The sequence below is a fragment of the Suricata suricatta genome, chromosome 8 (genome assembly GCF_006229205.1).
Source record: "Suricata suricatta isolate VVHF042 chromosome 8, meerkat_22Aug2017_6uvM2_HiC, whole genome shotgun sequence".
Lineage (NCBI taxonomy): Eukaryota > Metazoa > Chordata > Mammalia > Carnivora > Herpestidae > Suricata > Suricata suricatta.
Window position 1 is genome coordinate 122,690,371 of NC_043707.1, and position 21,971 is coordinate 122,712,341.

The window sequence follows — 21,971 nt, forward strand, 5'->3', positions numbered from 1 at the left end:
AGGCTGTTAGCTCTGGAAAGGGTGGAGGCAGCGGTTGGTCAGTCGGGCCTCCTGAGAGCCTGGCCTGCCCTTGTTAAAGATCCACAGCTGGTCTCAGGGTGGCCCTAGGTCAACTCCAACACCGGATTGCATTCGAAAGCTGCTCCTGCTCCTAGAAAAAATCCAGTGGGTTCACGGGAAGCAGACTCATCAGCCCAATTTGGGATCAGCTGTCTGTCTGGGGTTGGCCATGACCGCCCTCACAGGGCCCCCACCTGCCTCGCTGTCTAGGGCTCAGAGAGGGGCCCAGGAAGACCACCTCAGCTCGCTGGGGCTAACGGCGCCTGGCTGCAGGGAAGCCACCTCCTCACAGCGGCCTAGAGGCAGACTTCCTCTCAGAGGCGCCCTGAAACTCCTTCCAAGGACAGACTTGCTTAATGACTCAGGGCAGCTTCACCCAAGAGCAAGTAGTGTGGGAAGAGATCTTATGTGTCCCCACACAGAAGACAGGAGTGGAAGGGGTAGAAACACAGACATGAAGCTGGACCTGCCAAAGGTCTCCCTTGCTGCTGTCTGTGGAACTTGGCTAAACACCCAGGCCTTGGCTCCAAAAAGGCAAAATGAGGGGTGGAGTGAGGGATGGTGATGATGATGATAGAAAACCGAGGAGTCTGTTAAATATTTTATTTTGTAATCAAAATAGGCAATACAAACCAACTGACATAACAAGGATTCATATAAATAACTGTTTATAAACTTTGAGGAAAAATACCCGTGAGCATGGTGGCTGGGCTCCCAATACAGGGTGGAGACCAACCAGGCAGCTCTGCCTAGAGGAGGCAGGGAGGAGCCCAGAGGCCAAGGGGATGGCTGGGTGCGGCTGCTCTGAATGGAAGGGATACATCACTCCATAAATAAGACACAAGATTGTAAAAACACTGAACGAGTCTCATTCAGACGCAAGAATGAGGTCCAGGATGCTTCTCTGACAGCTCAAAGCTCAGCAACAAAGTCAGTGGCTGGCTCCTGCCTGCTCAGTGCTCCTCCATCCCTTACAAAGCCGTGGCTCGGCCTGGCTCCAGATCTAGAGGAGGCCTGGGGCCAGCCCGACAACTAGCTACGAACAATTGTGTTGCGAGATGCTCCCTACATGAGGAGGCAAGAGAAAACAGAAAGCACAGGGTCCCCAAAGGCCCCCGAGAAACAAACCCCAGCAAATACGGAAAGCTAGAACTTGGAGCCAAGCTACATAGGGTACTCTGAACTCTCAAGACACCCCAGGGCAATAAAGGGAAAGTACCCTGCCCCCAAACAAAAGAGAGGCACAGATCAGGACTGGGCTCTGGCCCCAGCCTAGGAGGAGGTGAGCAGCTTCAGAGTTGCCCTGTGGTAATGAGGGAAAATTCTGCCCAAACCCAGAACCACACAGAAGAGTCTGCATGGGGGCTACCTGAATGGCCTGAGAACAAAGGAGAAGGGAGCTGTGCTAACCACATGGCCAGGGCCCCAAGGGACAGGGCTCCTGGAGAGTGGGGTATCCTGTAAAACGGCATGACAGCTCAGATTAAGGAGTCCTGGATATAATCCCTAATCCAATTCTAGTGGGTGCTTTGCTAATAGATCACCCTGAGGCATCTGTGAGAACAAGAGCCCTGAGGAAGCAGCAGTGGGACCAGGCCAAAGAGTACCCCAAAAGCCAGCTCACATCCCGGGCAGGCTAGCCCACTGCTGTGAGAATTCTCACATGGCCGTTGTGACTGGTACTCAGCCTTTCCAGTGGGCATCAGCAGGACCACGGTATGGAGTGGGAATGAATATGGATCCATCCCAGGGGATGGAAAAGGGAAGTGAGCAGTGTGTTTACCTCTGACGTCAGCCTGGGGCTGGGAACAGTCGGTGAGGACTTATCAGTCAACCTGTGAAAGTTAATTAGTAACTCACCCTCAAAGGGTAAACTGGGATGACAGGACAAATGCAATCCAACAAGGTAAAGCCAGTGTGGGACAGGGCAGGCACAGTTCCTTAATCAGCCCTTGGCCCCGGACGCAGGTTCTTACCCCTCTCCATCCCTTCTCTCCGGGAATAGCAGCAGATAGGAGGCAAGAGATGGTCAGGGCAGGACCTGTGAGACTGGGCTCTCGGCAGACCACATCTTCCCTCGGGGAACAGGGCCTGTGCCACCCCCAGCATTCTTCACTGAGTGACACAGTTTTCTCCCATATCCTGGGCGTATCTGTCAGACATGGTGGTCCTTAAGTCCTCGATGTCACGGCGCAGCTGTTGAACCTCTTCTAGTTTCCTCCTGATCACATCTGGCTTCTGCAAATCTAGTTGAATCCCTGGGTGCTGTGCAGCTAGGGAGAAGAGCATTTTGAGAGAATGTGAGTGAGTCAGTTAGGAGGATCCATCCCAGGGATGGATGCTTTCATGTGGAGGGGGCGGTATGGATAGGCAGTACTTTGAGGCCCATGGTCTCAGAACACGATGTGTTTTTAAAAAAGCAGATGGGGGGGGGGGGGCGCCTGGGTGGCTAAGTTGGTTAAGCATCCGGCTTTGGCTCAGGTCATGATCTCATGGTTCGTGGGTTCGAGCCCCGTGTCGGGCTCTGTGCCGACAGCTAGCTCAGAGCCTGGAGACTGCTTCGGATTCTTGTCTCCCTCTCTCTCTGACCCTCCCTTGCTTGCACTCTCTCTGTCTCTCAAAAATAAATTAATTTAAAAAAGTTTTTTTAATAAAATAAAAAATAAAAAAGCAGATGGGGATACAACTTGTTGCCAAGGGCCACTTTGTTTGTCCTGCATTCAAGTACCCATAAGGATGCCTGTTTCCAAAACAGATTTACTGAGTATCTTCTTTGCAAAACACATAAACTCCCAGGGGCAGTGACCGGGCCTACAAAACCTTGTTCACACATTACAAAAGGATGGGAAAGTTAGATGGAGGTGACAGGAGAATGAAAGCCATTCTCTCCTGTGTCCCAAAGTGGCCTGAGGACTCACAGTGTATGCCCAGGAGCAGGGAGAGATTGGGGTCATGGCCCTGGGCCCTCTGGGTCACAATGCTACAGACAGCCTGCAGATCTTGAAGGCAACTGGCCAACTCCTGGTGCAGTTCAAATGCCAGCTGGGCTGTATCTGGCGAAGACGGGGACCCTGGTTGGGTTTGGCGCAGGTGTTCCTGTAGTGTCAGATTCTTCTCAATCAGGTCTTGGTTCTGTACTGAAAGCTGAGCACATACATGGGCAAACACAGTAAGCCAAGACCAGGGAAGGGCAGAGTATTTATACATGTGTACGAACATACATGAGCCTCAGGTGATGCCACCCCACTCCCGCCCCTCCTAACAGGCTCAGCACTCGCCCCATTCCCGGTACTGGGCCTAAGTCCTCCTGCAGGTAGGTCAGGCCCATAGGGTTCCAGTACTGGAGAGGAAAGCACTCCCCAGCCGACTCTGAGTCAGCAGCCTCCAGGTTTCTGTTCAGGAACCAGAGAAGACACTCCCACCCGTCAGAACTCTATCTGAAGCCAGTCCCTCAGCCAACTCTGTTAACCAGGCTATTAGAGAAGGCTTAATGTGAACTGTGAAATCCGAGGAGACACTGGTTTCAATCTCTCCCTGCCACCCTGACAAAAGTGGCCACCAGCCAGCCTGATCAGAGTGTGTCAGAGGAATAAAGGGGGCAAGAAAGACAACGATACAGCTAGTGGCCACTGGGTGGGGGGCTGGGGAAGCTAGGAACCTGGAGGACACAGTGCTGGAATGTGTCCTGCTTGCATTTTTACACCTTCACCTCAGTAGAGTCAGGCTTTTTTTTTCCTACACAGACCAGCTATTCATGTATGTCTTTGTCTCCTTCTCTTCCTCCCTGAACAGCTTAACCCATTTCCCCCTCCCTCCCTCCCTCTATTCCGTTTTAAAGACACTGAACAGAGTTCCTCCTCCAGTCTCAGCCCTTCACCCACACTGGGCCATGTGACAAACGCAGCTCTGAGAGACTCCTTCCTAGGTCAGTGGAGTTGCTCACCCTTGCTGACAGCTCTGTATACTCCATGAGGACCACCACCAAGCTCTCAGTCTTCTTGAACCCTTCCTCCCCAACCCCACAAACCTGTGGCTAAGGGAAAACAAAGGGAGAGAGACTGGGCAAATATCATCTAAGATGGGCTTAGGACCTTTACTATAAAGGATGATCCAGTCAGTGTCCCTTCCCATGCTGCCAAAAAAATTCAGCAGGGACCTCTCAAACACGCGGCTCTTGTGGGAGCAGGAATGGGGAAGGTACATCGAGAAACCAGGTTTGTGGAGGCAGCACCACGCGGCCGGGCTGAGGCTGCTCACCTCTTTCACGGCCGTGCGAAGCTGCTGCAGAGCTGTCTCCCTCCGCTGGGCCTCCTCTTTCAGGGCCTGGCTTGTTCCTTCTTCCTGAGCCACTTCCTGCTCTAGGCTCTGAATCCCGAGGCAATGAGGGGTAGGATTACACATGAGGAGTACCAAGTCTGGTTTAGACCTACCACCTCTGGCCCCACCCTCCCCCTACACTGCTAAGAGATTATATCTTAGAAAAGCCTTGATCTGCCACTTCCCTTTGAAACCCTCTATAGTTGCTGACCAGCTAGAGGCCAGCTTTTCAGCCGGACACTCCAGACTAGCCCGGCCCTTATCTACTTTTTTTTTAAATTTTTTATTATTTATTTTTGAGAGAGAGAGACAGAAATAGCGACAGCGTTGAGCAGGGAAGAGGCAGAGAGAGAGACATAGAATCTGAGGCAGGCTCCAGGCTCTGAGCTGTCAGCACATAGCCTGATGTGGTGCTCAAACCCAAAAACCATAAGATCATGACCTGAGCTGAAGTTGGAAGCTTAACCCACTGAGCCACCCAGGCGCCCCTCTTGACTACTTTTCTAACCATATATATCTCTTTTCACCTTCCACACAACTCCTCCAGCCACATCAAATGAATGAATAGGCTTCATTTCCAAAGCTCCAGCTCCAAACCTGTTGCTCACTCTCCTTCCCCTTTGCCTAGGCTACCCTTCTGCTCTAACGAAACCTTCAAGGCCCACCTGAGCCATCCTTAATCTGCAAATCAGATTCTATCAATCCTACTCTTGCCCTGCTACTCCTACTTCCATCGTGGCTCATGAGTATATTTGTTGGCTGTGCACAGGATTCCCCCCTCTATAACTTTCTTGAGGGCAAGAATGAGGCAAGAAATGTCCATTCAGTTGAGTTCAGTATTTATTAAACACTTACTGTGACAGGCACTGAGGATACTGAAAAGAATACCAAGCAATACCAGTCTTTGAAGAGCCCACAGCCAAAGCCCTTGAGAATACTGTGTATTAAATGCTTCTGACAGAGATAAGAGGTAGAAGCGCTCCCACAGTCACCTAATCTAGTTAGGAGGGAGACAGAGGGATGGGGGGGCGGGGAGAGAGAGAGAGAGAGAGAGAGAGAAAGTGCGTGCGTGTGTGTGTGTGTGTGTGTGTGTGTGTGTGTGACACACATAGGGATGGTCAGGGTCAGAGAGAAAGGTATTTATGTTTGTTGTTTTTTGCCCCTCATTCTATTCATTCCAACGCCCCCTCCCCCAATTTTGAAACTTATTTGAATAAAAGTATTAAAAATTTTCTGGGTTTTTCCATTTTGTATTAATAAAAAATTGTAACTGCCAAAGGAGAATGTCTCAGCACGATGAAATATCCAAGGTGAGCATCTTGAATCTACCTTATTCCAGCAAATTCATCTGATATATTAATTTTCCTGAGAAGTTTCATCACAGTTTAAGTTTCCTGAGAAGTTTACAACACAAATGTAAAATGCTAGGCTTTTTTGGGTACCTGGGTGGCTCAGTTGGTTGAGCATCTGACTTTGGCTCAGGTCATGATCTTACAGCCTGTGAGTTTGAACCCTGCATCGTGCTCTATGCTGACGGCTCAGAGCCTGGAGCCTGCTTCAGATTCTGTCTCCCTCTCTGCTCCTCTCCTGCTCATTCACACTCTCTCTCTCTCTCTCTCTCTCTCAAATATAAGTATTTTTTAAAAATTATATTTAAAAAAGTTAGGCTTTTCAACCTGTGTGACAGCTGAGGGTTCCAGGGTTATGTATCTGAGACACATTAACAGTTCTACTAGGAATCTGGGATTTTAAATGGGTATAAACACTCACTAGACTTGACTATCTTCTTATAGGACTTGAAATGGGGGAACTAGACAGACACAGCTCAACCCACATGATGGTAAAGGCAGTACTGCAGCTTTGAGCTGTTTACAGAGTGAGTATATTTCACCTGTTTTGATGAGAAAACCTCTTTTGGAATCCAAAGAGAGCCTGAGTGGACCTGCTTTGCCTGGGATTTTTTGGAGAACCCAATTAAGGACACCCCCCCTAACTCTAGCCCAAAATAGAAACCAGAAGTTGTATTTAGTTTTTCCTTATTCTTCAACCTACTACATCTTATCACTGATTTCTCTTAATTCTACTTCCTAAAATTCACTTAAATCTGTCCCTCACAGCTTCTCCTTGCTATGCTGCCAGGTTCCTTCATCATCTCTCACCAGGATTTCTGCAATAATCCACCAGCCTCCAGCCTTGCTTCTCTCCACGTGCCAATCATTCCACACTCAAGCCTAAGTTGCAAACCTAACTACCTCACACCCAAATTAAATTCTATCCACACCATCAGTATGGAGCCCAATGTGGGGACTGAACACATGAACTGTAACCTGAGCTGAAATTCAGAGTTGCAATCTCAACTGACTGAGCCACCCAAGCGCCCATGTGCTATCCCTTCTATCTGGAATTCTAAAACCAAAGTATCCAGCTCTTTTTTGCCTGGCTAACTCGTCCTCCTGTTCCAGGCTCATGATCTCCAGAAACCTTCCTTAACTTGCTCTGCTCTCACGGACTCTTCTGTGTTCTCCCAAAGTAGCAAGGACATTGTTCTCATAATACTGTCCTGAAACCTTTTCCCAATGAGACTGTAGGCTAAAAGCTTTGCTTGGGTCTCATTCTTGCTATATCCCTAACACTGAGCATTGTATGACACAGAATATAGAGTTGGCTGAATTGTAGAGATTCCATCAAGTCCTGCCCACCATGTCACCTTGTGACCACCAGCTCACCTGTACTTGTGAACGCAGCTGATCCATCTTCTGCTGCTGCTTCTCCACAATCTGAAAGGCAAAGTTATCAAAGAAGGCTACGAGCACAGGCTGATGGTAAGGTCAGAGGGCAAGAGGCTACACTAGGATCTGTGATCTATTAGCGCCACTGTGGCTATAGCCAATCAATAGTGAAACCTGGGTGAAGACAATTTAGCTCTACTTACATGAAAAAAACCCAGACTCTCTATCCAAGCAAACTAGCTTCACACTTCTGTACTCTACTCACAAAAACGTTTAAATAGGAATATAGTGTGGACGAAGACCACTACTGGGAGGAAGGGGGGAACCCACTCTGACGACTGTGGGCCAGTAGAATAAACTTTATATAAAACCAATGTACATTTTGGTTCTTTAGTAGAGGACATGACTACAAATTCAGTTTAATGAAGTCTGCCCTACCCAGGGCTGTGATGAATGCTATTATTTATAGTGTTGGTCACACTGGCTATTCAAGGAGAGAGCATGAATAGGCCCAGTTTCCTGTCCTTTAAGACCTCAGGTATTTTCTGAACCACTTCTCGGGTTTATGTATTTATTCTGAAAGAGAGAGCAAGTGGGGCAGGGGGAGAGAGAGGGAGAGAGAGAATCCTACCAAGTAGGCTCTGTGCTGTCAGCACAGAGTCCAAGCGGGGCTCAATCTCTAAACTGAAAGATCATGACCTGAGCCAAGATCAAGAGTCTGAGCCACCCAGGTGCCCTTCAGGGTCTTTTTTACTAACCTGCCATCAGTCCCACCAACAGGTTTGGATTCTTTCTTATCTGCTAAATTAGGGCCACTTTGCCAACTAGAACTCTGCCCAATGCAAGAGGTTCTATATGGGGCCTAAACCATGAATGAAGTGCACCAAGCATTTTGGAGCATCTAGTTTAGATGTTCAGAAGCATATCTTCTCTTAAGTCTACTTGCCTGTCCTAAGGATAAATATCTAAAACGCAAACTTATGCAGGGGTGACTTCTCAGAAAAGAGAGGAAAGCTCTGGGTAGCACATCTTAGGTGACCCAGGGCCAGAAATTCCCGGCTCTTCCCAGTACACAGTCTTCTCTTTCTTCTCTGCCTGCTCTCTTTCATAGCCTGAACAGTCTCAGTCACCTTTCGGAGGGAATCACATTCTTTCTGCCAGGACTCCATTTCCACTTTTGGACCTTCTTCCTGTTGGGCTGGACCTTCTCCACTGGCCTCCTCCACACACTGCTTATCTTGCAGGCTGAAACACAGCGGCCTCTTTAAGAATTATGAAGTCAGGCAGATGTGGCTTTGACTCCTGATTCTATTATTTACTGTATGTCTGGGGGCAAGACACTCAAAACGCTTCCAAGCCATAGCTGGGGATAATGTGTTAGGTCTGTTGTAACAAAGGGTGTATCACAGCTGCCCAAAGCTCTTTCATATTTGTTTTGATATTTAAAAATAAACACTCATCACATGTATTTAGATTATAAAAGTCATACATGTATACCGTAAAAATTTTGGAAAATAAAATCTTTTTTTCTTGGCACACTTTGTCTGGGATGGGGTCAACTTTGACCCCAACCCCTCTTCTAACTCCAACCAAACGTTTCCTCCAATGGATCCCCACAACCACTTTCACCATGGCTCATCTGCTGAGACAAACAATAGGGTCACTATGGTTGAATTTGGGATGAGAAATCCAATCCACCCCATTAGAAATTGGATTTGGTCCAAGAGGCTGTTGAAACACAGCCATCACATTTTCAGAAACTATAATTAATATGGAAGAGGCTCTCAAAATACCCTGAGAATGCATCATGCCATCTTGTTTTGATTTTAGAACCTGTTGTGGCAATCGAGAACAATCCCTAGGGCTGAAGAGAAATAGCTGTTCCTAGTAGCCTTTACCTTACAAGGTTCAAAAGGTAGATCAGCCCCCACCCCCAACCCTTAACATCAAGATCTGCTTTTGCAAATATACAGATAACTAATTTCCCAGCTTATATAGTGGTCCCCTTCAATCAACACATACATACTCAAGAGTTAATATCCATTATTATCATTATTATTATTATTATTATGTCAGGCACTAGGTTGGACCTTCCAAAGGATACAATGACAAACTCTCCCCACACTACTACACCCTCCATTCTCCATCTCAAAGACTTATTCCTTGCCCATAAGCAGCTTTCCTATTATTCACATTCCAAAGAAACGAAGCTCAGAAAAGCTAAGAGACACAGGTAGAGTGGAAGAGACCTAGCTCTCCACACCTTTCCTCAACCACACAGGGGTATTTACCTATGTCTAGTGGAGAGTTCTGCTCCTCTCTGTCTCAGGCTTTCCAGTTGAACCTCCTTCTCTCTGCAGGCTGCTTGGGTTTCCTCCAGCAAACTCTCTAGCTTGGTCACTCTCTCCTGCAGCTCTGTCCTCTTCAACTCAGAATCCTTAAGCTGAGAGACAGGATCCCATGCTTAGGGTCAAGGAAGACTGGGTATCTCAAAAAATCTGCAGTCCAATTGCAAATTTGACATATGTGAGTCTGGACATGACTCCTTTTGGTTTTTCTTTTAGGAGGCCACAGAGTAACTGCATACAGCAGAGGCTGAAAAAATGCCCCTGCTTGGCCACTCCCTGATAGCCCCAGGTATGCCCAGACATTGCTGCTACCTGCTGGCTCTGCTTCTGATGGTCTTCCAGGGTAGGCAGGTCAGCCAGGTAGCGCTCCAAGGTTTCAATACGCTGCTGCTTCTCCCGGTTCTGCTCGGATTCCTTCTGGCACTTCCTTTTCAAATTATTGATATGTTTATCACGACCCTTGACCTAAGGAAAGAAGTCAAGAATCTGTCTGCACTGACTCGTCTAGGACTCTGAACAAGACCTTTTTTTCTGACACGACCACTGTCTCTGCCCTTAGAGCTGTAAATGTTGCTCTACTGCAATGAAGGCAGGGAGCTGTTCAAATTTTGCCACTTGAAATTAGGGCATAAACTGTGGAGTTAACACACCTGAACCTGCCAATCAAGGGTAGGAAAGAAGGGCTCCTTGGGCAGTTTTTAAAAACTGGTAGCACTGCTACATACAGGCATACCTGGGCGACACTGCAGGTTTGGCTCCAGACCACGGCAATAAAGTGAATATCACAATAAAGCAAGTCAAATGAATTTTCTGGTTTCCTAACGCATGTAAAATTTACGTTTACGCTATACTGTAGTCTATGAAGTATGCAATAGCACTCTCTAAAAAAACAATGTACATGTCTTAATTAAAATATACTTTATTGCTAAAATAGGCTAATCATCACCTGAGCTTTCAGCAAGTCTTAATCACAGATCACAAACATAATAAAAATGAAAAAGATTGAAAAATGGCAAGAATTACCAAAATATAACACAGAGACATGAAGTAAGCAAACGCTGTTGGGAAAATGGCACCAAGAGATTTTTTTGAGGCAGGGTTGCCACAAATCATCAATTTGTAAAAAATGCAGTATCTGAGAAACACAATAAAATGAAGCACAATAAAACAAGGTATGCCTGTAATAAAGAATCCATCTGGTTTCTGTCCTGGGTTTCTAAAAGAAAACTTTCTATACTCTTAGAATTTCCCAAATAATAGGAGCATCTTTTTTATTCACAGTGGTCTGGTCTGTTCTGGTGAAATAAACAGCACACGTGATTTAAAGCGAATCCATCATCTGGAAGGGCTAATGAGACTGTAAACTGCTTGAGGGGAGGAACTGTGTCCATTTTGCTCATGACTGTAGCCCAACACATAGTGTAATGCTTAGCACACGGTGGGTACTCAACCAAGATTTGCTGAATATACACTTTTTCTTCACTATTATGGTTTTTTCTTTGGCTTATGAAAAAAGGATGCTAAAGGAAGAGAAAGCAGAGAAAAAGTAAGGCTTATCTACTGATGTCAAAGGAGACACAGGCCTAATTTAATCAAAGGAAAGAAACTACCCAGAGTGGATCTCTGAAAGTCAGCCAAAGGCTTTATCTCAGGTATAATCTGTGCCCTTTCAAGCTCTAAACCAGTGATTCTTACATTTTAATATGCATCAGATTCAGCTGGGAAGCTTACTGAAAATGCTGATAACCAACTCTAAATTTAAAAAATGGTGGATTACCCATTTTTTTAAAAGAATATGGAATGCTCCACGAATCTGCATATCATCCTTGTGCAGGGGCTATACTAATCTCTGTATCGTTCCAATTTTAGTACATGTGCTGCCGAAACAAGCACCCAAAGACCTTTACCTTTTCTTCCAAAACATCAGGGGCGCCTGGGTGGCTCAGTCAGTTAAGCGTCCGCCTTCAGATCAGGTCATGATCTCACAGTTTGTGAGTTTGAGCCCTGCATCAGGCTCTGTGCTGACAGCTAGCACAGAGCCTGGATCCTGTTTTGGATTCTGTGTCTCCCTCTCTCTCTCTGACGTTCCCCTGCTCGAGCTGTCTGTCTGTCTCTCTCTCAAAAATTAATTAAAAGAAAAAAAGACAAAACATCTCTAAAATGATAAGAAGGAAATAAAGTACTAATTTTAAAAAGCTAACAGTGGAAGAGATAAAAGCATGAGAGAGTTCAACGTGTTTACAGAAGATCAAAGTGAACAGGGGATAAATTACTCAAAGATGAGGTATAACTACAGTGGGAGTTACAGACAATTTGGAAAACAATGTGCCCTTCACACACACACACACACACACACACACACACACACACACACACACACACACAAAGTACTTCTAAACTTAAAGCACCAGGTACATCTGAAGCAGGTGCCCTAGTTTTCAGATCTGGAAGTCTATATACAGGTTAGCTGGATACCATTTTCATCTGAAGTTTCCCCAGGAGGAGACTGGAGATTTATTCTCCAGAGAAATCAGATGAGAGACTCCATACTCAGGGATATCAGTCACAGCAGAGAGTGCAGCACTAGGATGCAAGTATAAATAAAAATCTATGTACAGAACCGTGGGACTCTAAGCCTAATCTCCTTCTCGGTATTGAGATCCTAAAAGCCAAAAGCATTCCTGTCCTTAGCCTCCCAACTAGGCAGCTGGCTGAAGATTCTTTTCTGGAGAGAGTGAGATAATTTATTCAGACACTAGTATTTGAGGGTCCTCAAGTGAGAAGGCAGTCCAAGCCTGATCATCCTATAGTGGACTCCACCAGTCAACTACCACGAAGCTAGAGCTTCTATCCAGCTTTTAAATATTTCATTCTTAAATATGAGTGCCCAGTCATTCAAGGATCACTAAGCCTCTGACATGAAAGACACCAAAACAAAACAAAAGGTTCTGAAAGAAACAAGAAACAACACTTTAAGCAGATGTAGACATACCAAAATTATAATCAGTATTATAAGACAGAGAAGATGTTTCGTCTATGAAACAAAACAAGCAAAGACCTCAAAAATATACTCAGAAATACAGAGGTATATGTCAGGAGAAAAGAAGAGTTAAGGATGGAAATCTTTATGGAGTAGGGCTGGGCACAGAGCTACTAATATTTATTATAAACATATTGGTATTTGATTATTTAACTTAGATACATGTATTTTGACTAGAAGTTTTTTAAACAAGTCTCTAAGTCCTTGCTGTACCAGTGGCACCAACATTACCTGGGAACTTGTTAAAAATGCAGGATCTCAGGCACACCCCACCACAGAATTACTAAATGTGGACCTGTATTTTATTTTATTATTATTATTTTTAATGTTTTATTTATTTTTGATACAGAGAGAGACAGCATGAGAGGGGGAGGGACAGAGAGAGGAGACACAGAACCAGAAGCAGGCTCCAGGCTCCGAGCTAGCTGTCAGCACAGAGCCCGACGCGGGGCTCGAACCCACGAACGTGAGATCTGACCTGAGCCGAAGTCGGAGGCTCAACCGACTGAGCCACCCAGGCGCCTCTGGACCTGTATTTTAAACAAGATCACCCAGTGATTCTTTTTATTAAAAATAACTTTTTTTAATGTTTATTCATTTTTGAGACACAGAGAGACAGGGCATGAGTGGGGAAGGGGCAGAGAGAGAGGGAGACACAGAATCCAAAATAGGCTCGTCAGCTCAGAGCCTGACACGGGGCTCGATCTCACAGATTCTGAGATCATGACCTGAGCTGAAGTCAGACACTCAACCAACTGAACCACCCAGGCGGTCTGATCACCCAGTGACTCTTAAGCACATTAAAGTTTAAGAAGCACTGCTCTGGTTGATTTTGATGCAAGTGGTCCAGAATGAACATTATTAAACTGGTCCCCCCAAGAACATCTGCATTAGAGCAAACTGTGAACAAAAGCAAAGATTTTAAATCGGCTCCTTCTAGGATGACCGATCTTGGCCTAAGGCAATTCTTTGGGTTTTTTTAATGTTTATTTATTTTGAGAGACTGAGAGAACACAAGTAGGGGAGGGGCAGAGAGAGAGAGAGAGAGAGAGAGAGAGAGAGAGAGAGAGAGAGAGAGGAGAGAGAGAGAATCCCAAGCAGGCTCCTCCCTGTCAGCACAGAGCCCAACAACAGGGTGCTTGATCTCATGAACCATGAGATCATGACCTGAGCTGAAATCAAGAGCTGGATGCTTAACAGCCTGAGCCAGCCACCCAGGCACCCCACGTGAAGGCAATTCTAAGAGCACTAGCAAAAATGTAAAAATTCTCAAACTGGCTGCACACATGGAATTCTTCCCTACTTTTTAGGCAGAATCAGGAAAACCAGGCTAAAAAATATAAATTTACTATGGATGTTTAAACACTTCCAACAGTACCATCTGGTATGACTGCACAGACTGGTTTTCTACCCAAGCCAGCTGGGGGCCCATCACGAGCTGGGGCCATGAGGGACTTTCTCTGTCTGTGGTAGTTTTGTGGAGATGAAGCAAAACAGAGAGGTGCCATTTCCAGTAGCCCAGTCCTGCATGAAAAGTCAGTGTAAGACCTCACCCAGTTGGCTCCTTCTAGTTCCAAGAATGGGGGCCAGAAACAGCTTAGGGTTTGACAGGCGAGGGCCGACTGCCAGTTCCTTTGTGAATTAGAGAGCTACCAGCTCCTTAGCTCACCCTTTCTTCCTGTTTCTTCCCCTCCTCTGAGTGCTTCTGCAATGCCACTTTGAGTGATTCTCTGATGAGCTGGATTTCAACTTCTGAAGCAGAGAGTTTCTTTTCAAGCTCGATCTTTTCTTTGCTCAGCGCATCTGTCTTCTGTGCAAACTGTGCACGTAAAAAAGTGTTCTCTCGCTGCAATTCCTGCACAAAGATTCTCGATAGGTAACCATTCCTTACCCTTACAGCCCCATGCCCTTAACTCATCCTCAGTGTACTTTGTGATCAAGTATCATCTTTCTCTAAGAATTTCTTCAAGCAGTGCTTCTCACAGTATGGTTCTAGGACTAACATCTTCAGCCTTACCTGGGAATTTGTTAGAAATACAAATTCTTGAGCCCAACTCCCAGCCCACCAAATCAGAAACTCTGGGGATGGAGCCCAATAATATGTGTTTTAACAAGCCCTCCAGGGGATTCTAATGCACACAGTGATTTCAGAATCACTGCCTTAAAGCAATGCCTGAGGTGTTGGTGGTAAAATGAAAGGAATATAGGACAAGATCTCAGAAGGCCAGTGCTCAAGGCCTGGTCCTCCTCTACTCATTGTCTGCATTATCTTAGGCAAAAATTCTTTCTCTTTCTTGAGTCTCAATTTTTTCGTCAGTAAATTAAAGACTAAATTAGATTTTATTTAAGGGCCCTTCTCACTCTAACATTCTGATGCTATAACATAGAACATGGTCTTAAGAACTCCACTAGGGGGCAAAGCCAACTTTATAATCTGTCTAATACCCATCACTCAAAAACGCATATTACAAAAGCTTGAACAAAGCAAGCTTTTTAGGAGCCACTGCCATCGTGAAAGCATGGCTTCCTTTAGCTGCTTCTAGACATGGAAGAATACAATGAGAATGGCTGTAAATCCCATTACATCTGCCTCTTTTGGCTAAAGACTGACAAATTAAGACTTATCAGAACATCACCCAACTCTAGAACCTTACTATGCACCTTGCTCTGCCTTCCTTTTCTCCTAAGTATGTCCTGACACCAAGGCATACCCAATTTTACCCTTAAGCCTTTTTTTGCCCCCACAAAGGCAGAACAAGGAATGCTTTATAATTAGGATGTCTACTCTTTGAGGGCAAGGACATCTTACATCACTTGATCTCTTTTTTTTATCTCCTGGATACCTAACAGTACAATGCAAAGGGAAGATACTGAATTATGAAAATCAGAATGCCATTCTGGCTGCCAATGCTTACCTGCAGCCTTAGCAAGCAGACATCCCCAAAGGGGGCAGGGCGGCCCAAAAGGGCACTGTGGACTTGCAGTTCACTTTCTCGTACTTTCTGCTCCAGCTGAGAAATGTGCTTCCTTTGCCTGCAAAAGCCAGCAGAATGAGGTCCAGGGTCCTGACACTAACCCACTTGCAACATGAGCCCCCACCTTCCTTAGGTGAGTACAATTCATAGTATATAAAACAAAGGCCTTGCATTCTGGGCAGTACTGTTTTGCCGGAGGAAGAGCAAATAAGAAAACTGACTTGGGGGAAATAAGGAAAGATTGGCTGCAAAGAACTAGCTGCTGCCGTCAGACACTTCCAGAGCCCCTGTAGAGGGTACACAATTAGTAACACATTAGTCAGATACAGGACTAGGTTGCTTATCAACCTAGCTCTACCACGAGGCAAGGTGTGGACCCACACGGAGGGGAATGTGCTGTCCTTGGGGAGACCTAATTAGGTGCCATTGATGGAGGCTGGGAGAGCAGAGGCTGATCTTAGGCACCCCTTGGCCTCTTACTTGTCAATGAGGAGCTCCTTTTCCTTCAGAAGGTGTTCATTACTGTTCAAGATGCTGATCCATTGTGCTGGTTCTAATGTGGGCAGTGGAGGAGCAAAAGCAGCGGGGTGGTGGCAGATGGCTCCGTTCTGTAGCTGGAAGACAAGGAGGCCCAGAGAGGCTTGACCTTGACCTACCGGCACCTGAAAACACCTGAGCAGTACCCAGCTAGGTCTCTAGTCAAGGCTCACTTTGGCTCAGTCTGAGAGGGACCAGTGTTTATGAAATAATTTTAGCTCTGATGCATGACTGGAAAGAACCTGCCAGCAAGACTTCTGCCAACTGGACACTCCCTGCTCAGAAAGGCTCTAGGTTCTAAGAAAAGGTCACTTATCTTTCATTATCTGGCAAGAGAGGCAAACCAGGAGCTAAGATGTCCTCACCAATCAGGAAAAGAGAGTGTGTTCTGCTTCTTTCCTTTCCTCTCTTAAGCAGTAGAAGTCCTCCCCCTTTTTTAAATGCAAAATTGGTATAATAGAAGGAACACAGGAGTTCAGAGATAGTTTTTAAATCCTAGCTCTGCCACTTACCAGCTTTGTGACCTTGGACAGATTACTTATTCTAAGAGCCTGGCAAATTTTTACATTTACCTCAAGATTTAAATAAGATTCTGTATGTGAAAGTCCCTAGCCGAGTGACCGGTACATAGTACATAACCAGTGTAAATGTTATACTTCCTGGGGTCTTCCGTTGTAACGCTCTACTCTGGAGGACCTATCTAGTGTTTAATCAGACCACCAACATGGCATTTACAAACCTTCATTTCCTATCTATAAACATCTTTCCTTTTTCTTACAAATGTTTTCTTTAGAATCGAAATTTCTAAGATAAAACCTATACAGTTCTAAGATCTGCCGGAGAACCTCTGAAATCCAAGGAAAGAAAGGTCTCTACCTGCATTTGCTCCATCTGTAAACGGATCAACTCCAGCTGCTGTCGACATGTGCTGAGCTCACAAGATCGCTCACGGGGATGCCAAGGGTCGGGGTTCGGCTGCCATACCTGAGAGGGTACAGGCTTGGAGAAGCCAGGAGCAGGCTGGAGTCCCAAAGGGAGCACTCCGCTGCTGTTAGGGTGAGGTCCATTCCGCTCACACACCACCCCACTGCCCGGTGCCTTCTTGGTCTCAGGCAACACTTTGTATAACTCCTTGTTTGTGTCGGCTCTTGGGTTGTGGAAGTGGACTTGGTAGTGAGGATCTGAATAAAAGGTCTCCATCACTGCCGACTGATTAAGGGTAGACTCCATATTGGGAATATCAAACTTCCTCACTTCTCTTTCATGGCCCACTGCTGGAAACCACGACTGCTCAATTCCATTTTCTCCAGTAGCACCACAAAGATACATGAAGTCTCTAGATAGGCCTGGAGAACGTTTCATTGCACCAAGGTCTCCATTTCTTGTCATCCCCACACTTTCAGCCAGCCCTGACAAAGGGAGTTTGGAGGAAGAGGGTCCAGTAGATATAGAATTTGGCTTGGCAGGAGAGGTCCCCAAAGTAGAAGGTATCACATGGGCTGTTGGAATGGTTATATGGCTTTTGATGGGCTGGAAAGGAGGGCTGCTACTTGAGCTACAAAAATCTGCAAAGGGAATAGTTTTCCATAAGTCAAAACCAAAGGAACAAATTTTCTTGAGCATGGCTGCCACAACAGACATTCTCTGTCCTGAGATCAGGCAGAGTGGATATTATTATCACAAATATCAGGCAGAAAGACAAGGCAGCCTATCTTAGAAATAGGTATTCTAGGATCTCAAATGCCAATCACAAGGTAAACCAACCAAAGGCAACACTGGCTTTACTTTTAACTTACACTCTGTCTTCTGTATATGAATAAAAAATCTTGCCAGTCAACAAAGCTGAAAACTGAACTTAAAAAAAAATCACTTACTTAAGGGAAATGGGTTAGGTCTTACTCTTCTGGGAGGTGGGCAACTCTCAAGCTATAATCCAATCCAGTAAAAATATCCTTTCCAAGGAAGGGCTGCCAGAATCCTCTGTGGCCTCCAAAAGTTTCCCAGAGAAGGTGAGCAATGAATCTAAACTATCTGAAGAAAAAGGCGCAGTGGGCAGTGGTGCTGTGTCCAGGACAGGGGAGCAGCATCTGAATCAGGATTCTATTCTCTCTCTCACGCACCAGACCTGACTGCCTGGATAAGTTATTCTTAGTAACTCTCAGGTTTCACTCCAGCACAGTGAGCACTCTCCAGTGGGTACACGCTGAAATCCTCTATTTTATATTTTGCTTTCCACTCCCCCCTTGTTTATATCTAACTGTGACTTTTCGCTTTTTAGATTCGATTTATGTTTCCTTTAGCTCTTGACTGGTCTTGGGAGACAACTCTCAGATTAGCTCTGCTGCAAAAGTTTCACATTTCTAAGTTGTTTCCAACATTCAAGTACTACTCTGAAGAAGACGACAGGGTCACAGAACTAATGTGCCAAGGAAGTGGACTGCAAACAAAATAGACAGTAATATTAGGAAACATATTTGTTACCTTCACCAGAAAAAAACCTGAGGAAGGGGACAAAGAGTAGAAATGTCTTCCTTTTTCCACTATGTCCAGTACTCTTTTCCAAACCAAGCACATCCACCATGGAGAGGAGTGGACTACCAATTTAATTCATTTCTCTTTTTCCTTTCCATCAACTCACACAGAACACACTCAGCTAATGAGTACTGATACTATCACCTTTCCCAGAATTACAACAGATCGGCCTCCATTTTCTGATATGGGTTTGTAAGCAGCTCTTTAAAAACACGGACAAGCTTGGGTGCCTGAATGGCTCAGTTGGTTAAGCATCTGACTTCGGCTCAGGTCATGATCTCATGGTTCATGGGTTCAAGCCCCACATCACGCTCTGTGCTGACAGCTCAGAGCCTGGAGCCTGCTTCAGATCCTGTGTCTCCCTCTCTGTCTGCCCCTCCCCTACTCATGCTCTGTTTCTCTCTGTCTCAATAATAAATTAAAACATTTAAAAAAATAAAAAAATAAAAACATGGACAAACCAAATTGTCCCTTATCATGTATGGGATAAGGCAAAGTATCTATTTCCTATACTTAGATGATCTTGGGGATATAAAAGGCCATTCTAAAAACAAAAACCAAATCAAAACAACAGTAATTTCTGATAAATGTGTCTGCCTCTCAGGACCAAGGAAGAACATTTCAGTGGCAAAGGATATGGTTTTTGATGTCCTATAACATAAACATAGGAACAGTCAACAGGGTTAAGGTAGACTGGTGGAGATGAAAACTTCCAAGGGTAGTAAGCTCTCCACTTGAAATCCTCTGTTAACAGCATCGTAACATCCTCTCTCACCAAGGGTCTCTGCTCTCAAAGTATAATTATGGAACAGAAGACAGCGAGGTTGCAGCGTACGAGAGGCTGCTTTTCCACTGAACTTCCTGACACCTCCTTCCATTCTCAATCTACAGCACCACTCACTCTTAAGACTCACCAAATTCAGTTCTGAGCGCACAACTCCCAAAGCAGTGATGCCAAAACTAAAGCCAAGATGAAAGGTACCAAATGACCCAGGAGAATATGGATTTCCTAATTTTCTAGGAGTGTGTTTTGTCTACGGATAAAAGAATAAAATAAAATCTTGGGGTGCCTGGGTGGTTCAGTAGGTTAAGAAGGTTAATGACTCTTGATTTCAGCTCAAGTCATGATCTCACGATAGTGAGATCAAGCCCCACACATCAGGCTCTGCGCTGATGATGTGGAGCCTGCTTGGAATTCTCTCCCTCAACCTCTTTGCCCCTCCCCATCTTGTGCACTCTTGCTCTCTCTCTCACACACACACACAAAAACCCCAAAAAACAAAAAAACACCCCAAAAAAACAAGTTTTAAAAATCGCAAAATAAAAAAATAAAAATAAAGTAAAATCTTTGTCAGCATTTGCCACTTATCTATTAGGTTTATCTATTTATAGTAAGGAACTTGTTGTGATCTGATAAACTGCTATTAAATGTCAAGTTACACCTTAAGTCTGGTTTGTATTTTGAAACAAACAACACTTATTTTCAAAAGAGCCACTTACCTTCTACAATTTTTAAAGACTTTCAAAATTTAAAGTATGGGATATGTGATTTTTAGAGAGAAATCTCAGAATCATTGGGTTTTTGCCACTTTAAGGGTATTTGTATTTCTAAATCTCTCCTCTCAACAATACCCACTGCCCTGCTCCGCCCTCTCTCTCCCCCAATTCTAACAACTCTGCTTTCTTGGTAAGGGGCAGACTTCCCTACTGCTAAATCTTTTTTTTTTAAAGTAGGCTTCACACCCAGCGCAGAGCCCAGTGTAAGGCTTGAACTCACTACCCTGAGATCAAGGTCTGAGCTGAGATCGAGTCAGACGCTTAACGGACTGAGCCACCCAGTTGCCTCAGCTACTGCTAAATCTTGATCATTTCTGTCTATATCTCATACCGGTTTATGATGTAAGGTGGTCTGAACTAAGCCAGAGACTATTCAGTCTTTAGCAAAGAGCTGAAAGCCTCTGAGTTCTCAAGTATCTACCTCTACCCCATCCCTTGAGAATCTTAAAGGTAAAACATCTTAATGAGGGGTGGAAACAAAACCAAGCCTGTTTAGTTTAAAGATGCAACAATGCAAAAAAAAAAAAAAAAAAGATGCAACAGTGAACTATATTTTATACCAGTCAAAAGGGTTCTTGTCAACTGAGCTCCAAACAAAGGAAGCTAGATTTATAAACAAAATGAATAAGGATTAAGATAAAGACCACTGAACAAAGCTATTTTGGCAGAAAAGACACCTTGGATCCTTTAAAAAAACAAACAAACAAAAAATAAACTTCTAGACCAATGGCTTTGGTCACTACATCAAGGCAACTATAATTTAAAAAGAATGCACTACAAGGGAAAATATATATATATTTTCCCCCAAAGGAATAAAGAGCATACAATCTGTGTAACAACGTGACTGAATTAAATAGTGAATCAATTCAACAGGCGGAATATCTACACCACTGTTTAATTTTTAAAAGAGTATTTAGTCAAAATTTAAAAAGTCTCATGACTGCACATGTAGACAAAACCTAGGGGCGCGTAGATGGCTAAGTTAGTTAAGTGTCTGACTCTTCATTTTGGCTCAGGTCATGATCTCATGGTTCTTGGAATAGAGCACTGCATTCCACGCTGACAGAGTGAAACCTGTTTGGGATTCTCTCCCTCTCTCTCCTGTCCTGCTCACATAAGCATGGACACGCACGCGCGCGCGCTCTCTCTCTCTCTGAAAATAAGTAAACTTAAAAAACTTTATAAACAGAAATATAATTCAAATCCACTTAATTCATCCACTTGTAAGTGTACAATTCAATGGTTTTTATTATATTCAGTGTTGTGTAACCATCACAAAACTTACTTATTGAACGTTTTGTCACCACAAAAAGAAACCTCTTACCCTTTAGCAGTCACATTTCATCTCCCCTAACTTCCCCAGCCTTGGGCAACCACTAAGTTATTTTCAGTCTCTATAGAATGGCCTATTCTAGACATTTCACATAAATGGAATCATACAATACATGGCCTTTTGTGTCTGGCTTTATTTAGCATAAATATTTTAAAAGTTCACCCATTTTGTAGCATATATTAGTGCTTCTTTTTATTACAGAATAACGTACTATTATATGGATGGATATACTACATTCTATTCATCCATTCATCAGCGATAAACATCTGGGTTGTTTCCATTTTTGGCTACTATGTATGATACTGCTATGCTATGAACATTCCTCTAAGGAGTTTATGTGTGGACATATGTTTTCATTTCTTTTGGGTAGGTAGGAGTAGAACTGTTGAGTCATAGGGTGACTCCATGTTTACCTTTTTGAAGATCTGCCAAACTGCTTTCCAAAGCAGCTGCGACATTTTACATTCCCACCAGTACCGTATAGAGGTTCTAATTTCTTTGGATTCTAACACTTGTTATTATCTTTTTGATTATAGGCATCCT

At 44.6% G+C, this 21,971-nt stretch overlaps 1 protein-coding gene and 1 non-coding gene across 3 annotated transcripts in view; both read right to left on the reverse strand.

Moving 5' to 3' along the window:
- Window positions 1-648: 648 nt before the first annotated feature.
- Window positions 649-21,971, reverse strand: part of CEP85 (centrosomal protein 85) — a 31,568-nt gene continuing 10,245 nt past the window's right edge. The window contains exons 4-14 of one of the 2 annotated variants that reach the window (XM_029948087.1): window positions 16,883-17,571; window positions 15,950-16,083; window positions 15,410-15,527; window positions 14,164-14,349; window positions 9,767-9,919; window positions 9,398-9,549; window positions 8,237-8,351; window positions 7,104-7,154; window positions 4,318-4,425; window positions 2,979-3,204; window positions 649-2,333 (exon numbers count right to left, since the gene is read on the reverse strand). In XM_029948087.1, the coding sequence (XP_029803947.1) occupies window positions 2,173-2,333; window positions 2,979-3,204; window positions 4,318-4,425; window positions 7,104-7,154; window positions 8,237-8,351; window positions 9,398-9,549; window positions 9,767-9,919; window positions 14,164-14,349; window positions 15,410-15,527; window positions 15,950-16,083; window positions 16,883-17,571 (2,093 nt within the window). In that variant the 3' untranslated portion in view covers window positions 649-2,172. The remainder of the gene's footprint in view (window positions 2,334-2,978; window positions 3,205-4,317; window positions 4,426-7,103; window positions 7,155-8,236; window positions 8,352-9,397; window positions 9,550-9,766; window positions 9,920-14,163; window positions 14,350-15,409; window positions 15,528-15,949; window positions 16,084-16,882; window positions 17,572-21,971) is intronic. The other variant, XM_029948088.1, reaches the window with a different exon arrangement.
- On the reverse strand, window positions 11,244-11,347 carry LOC115300510. The gene has a single exon (XR_003912682.1). It is a non-coding gene; the product is annotated as a U6 spliceosomal RNA (small nuclear RNA).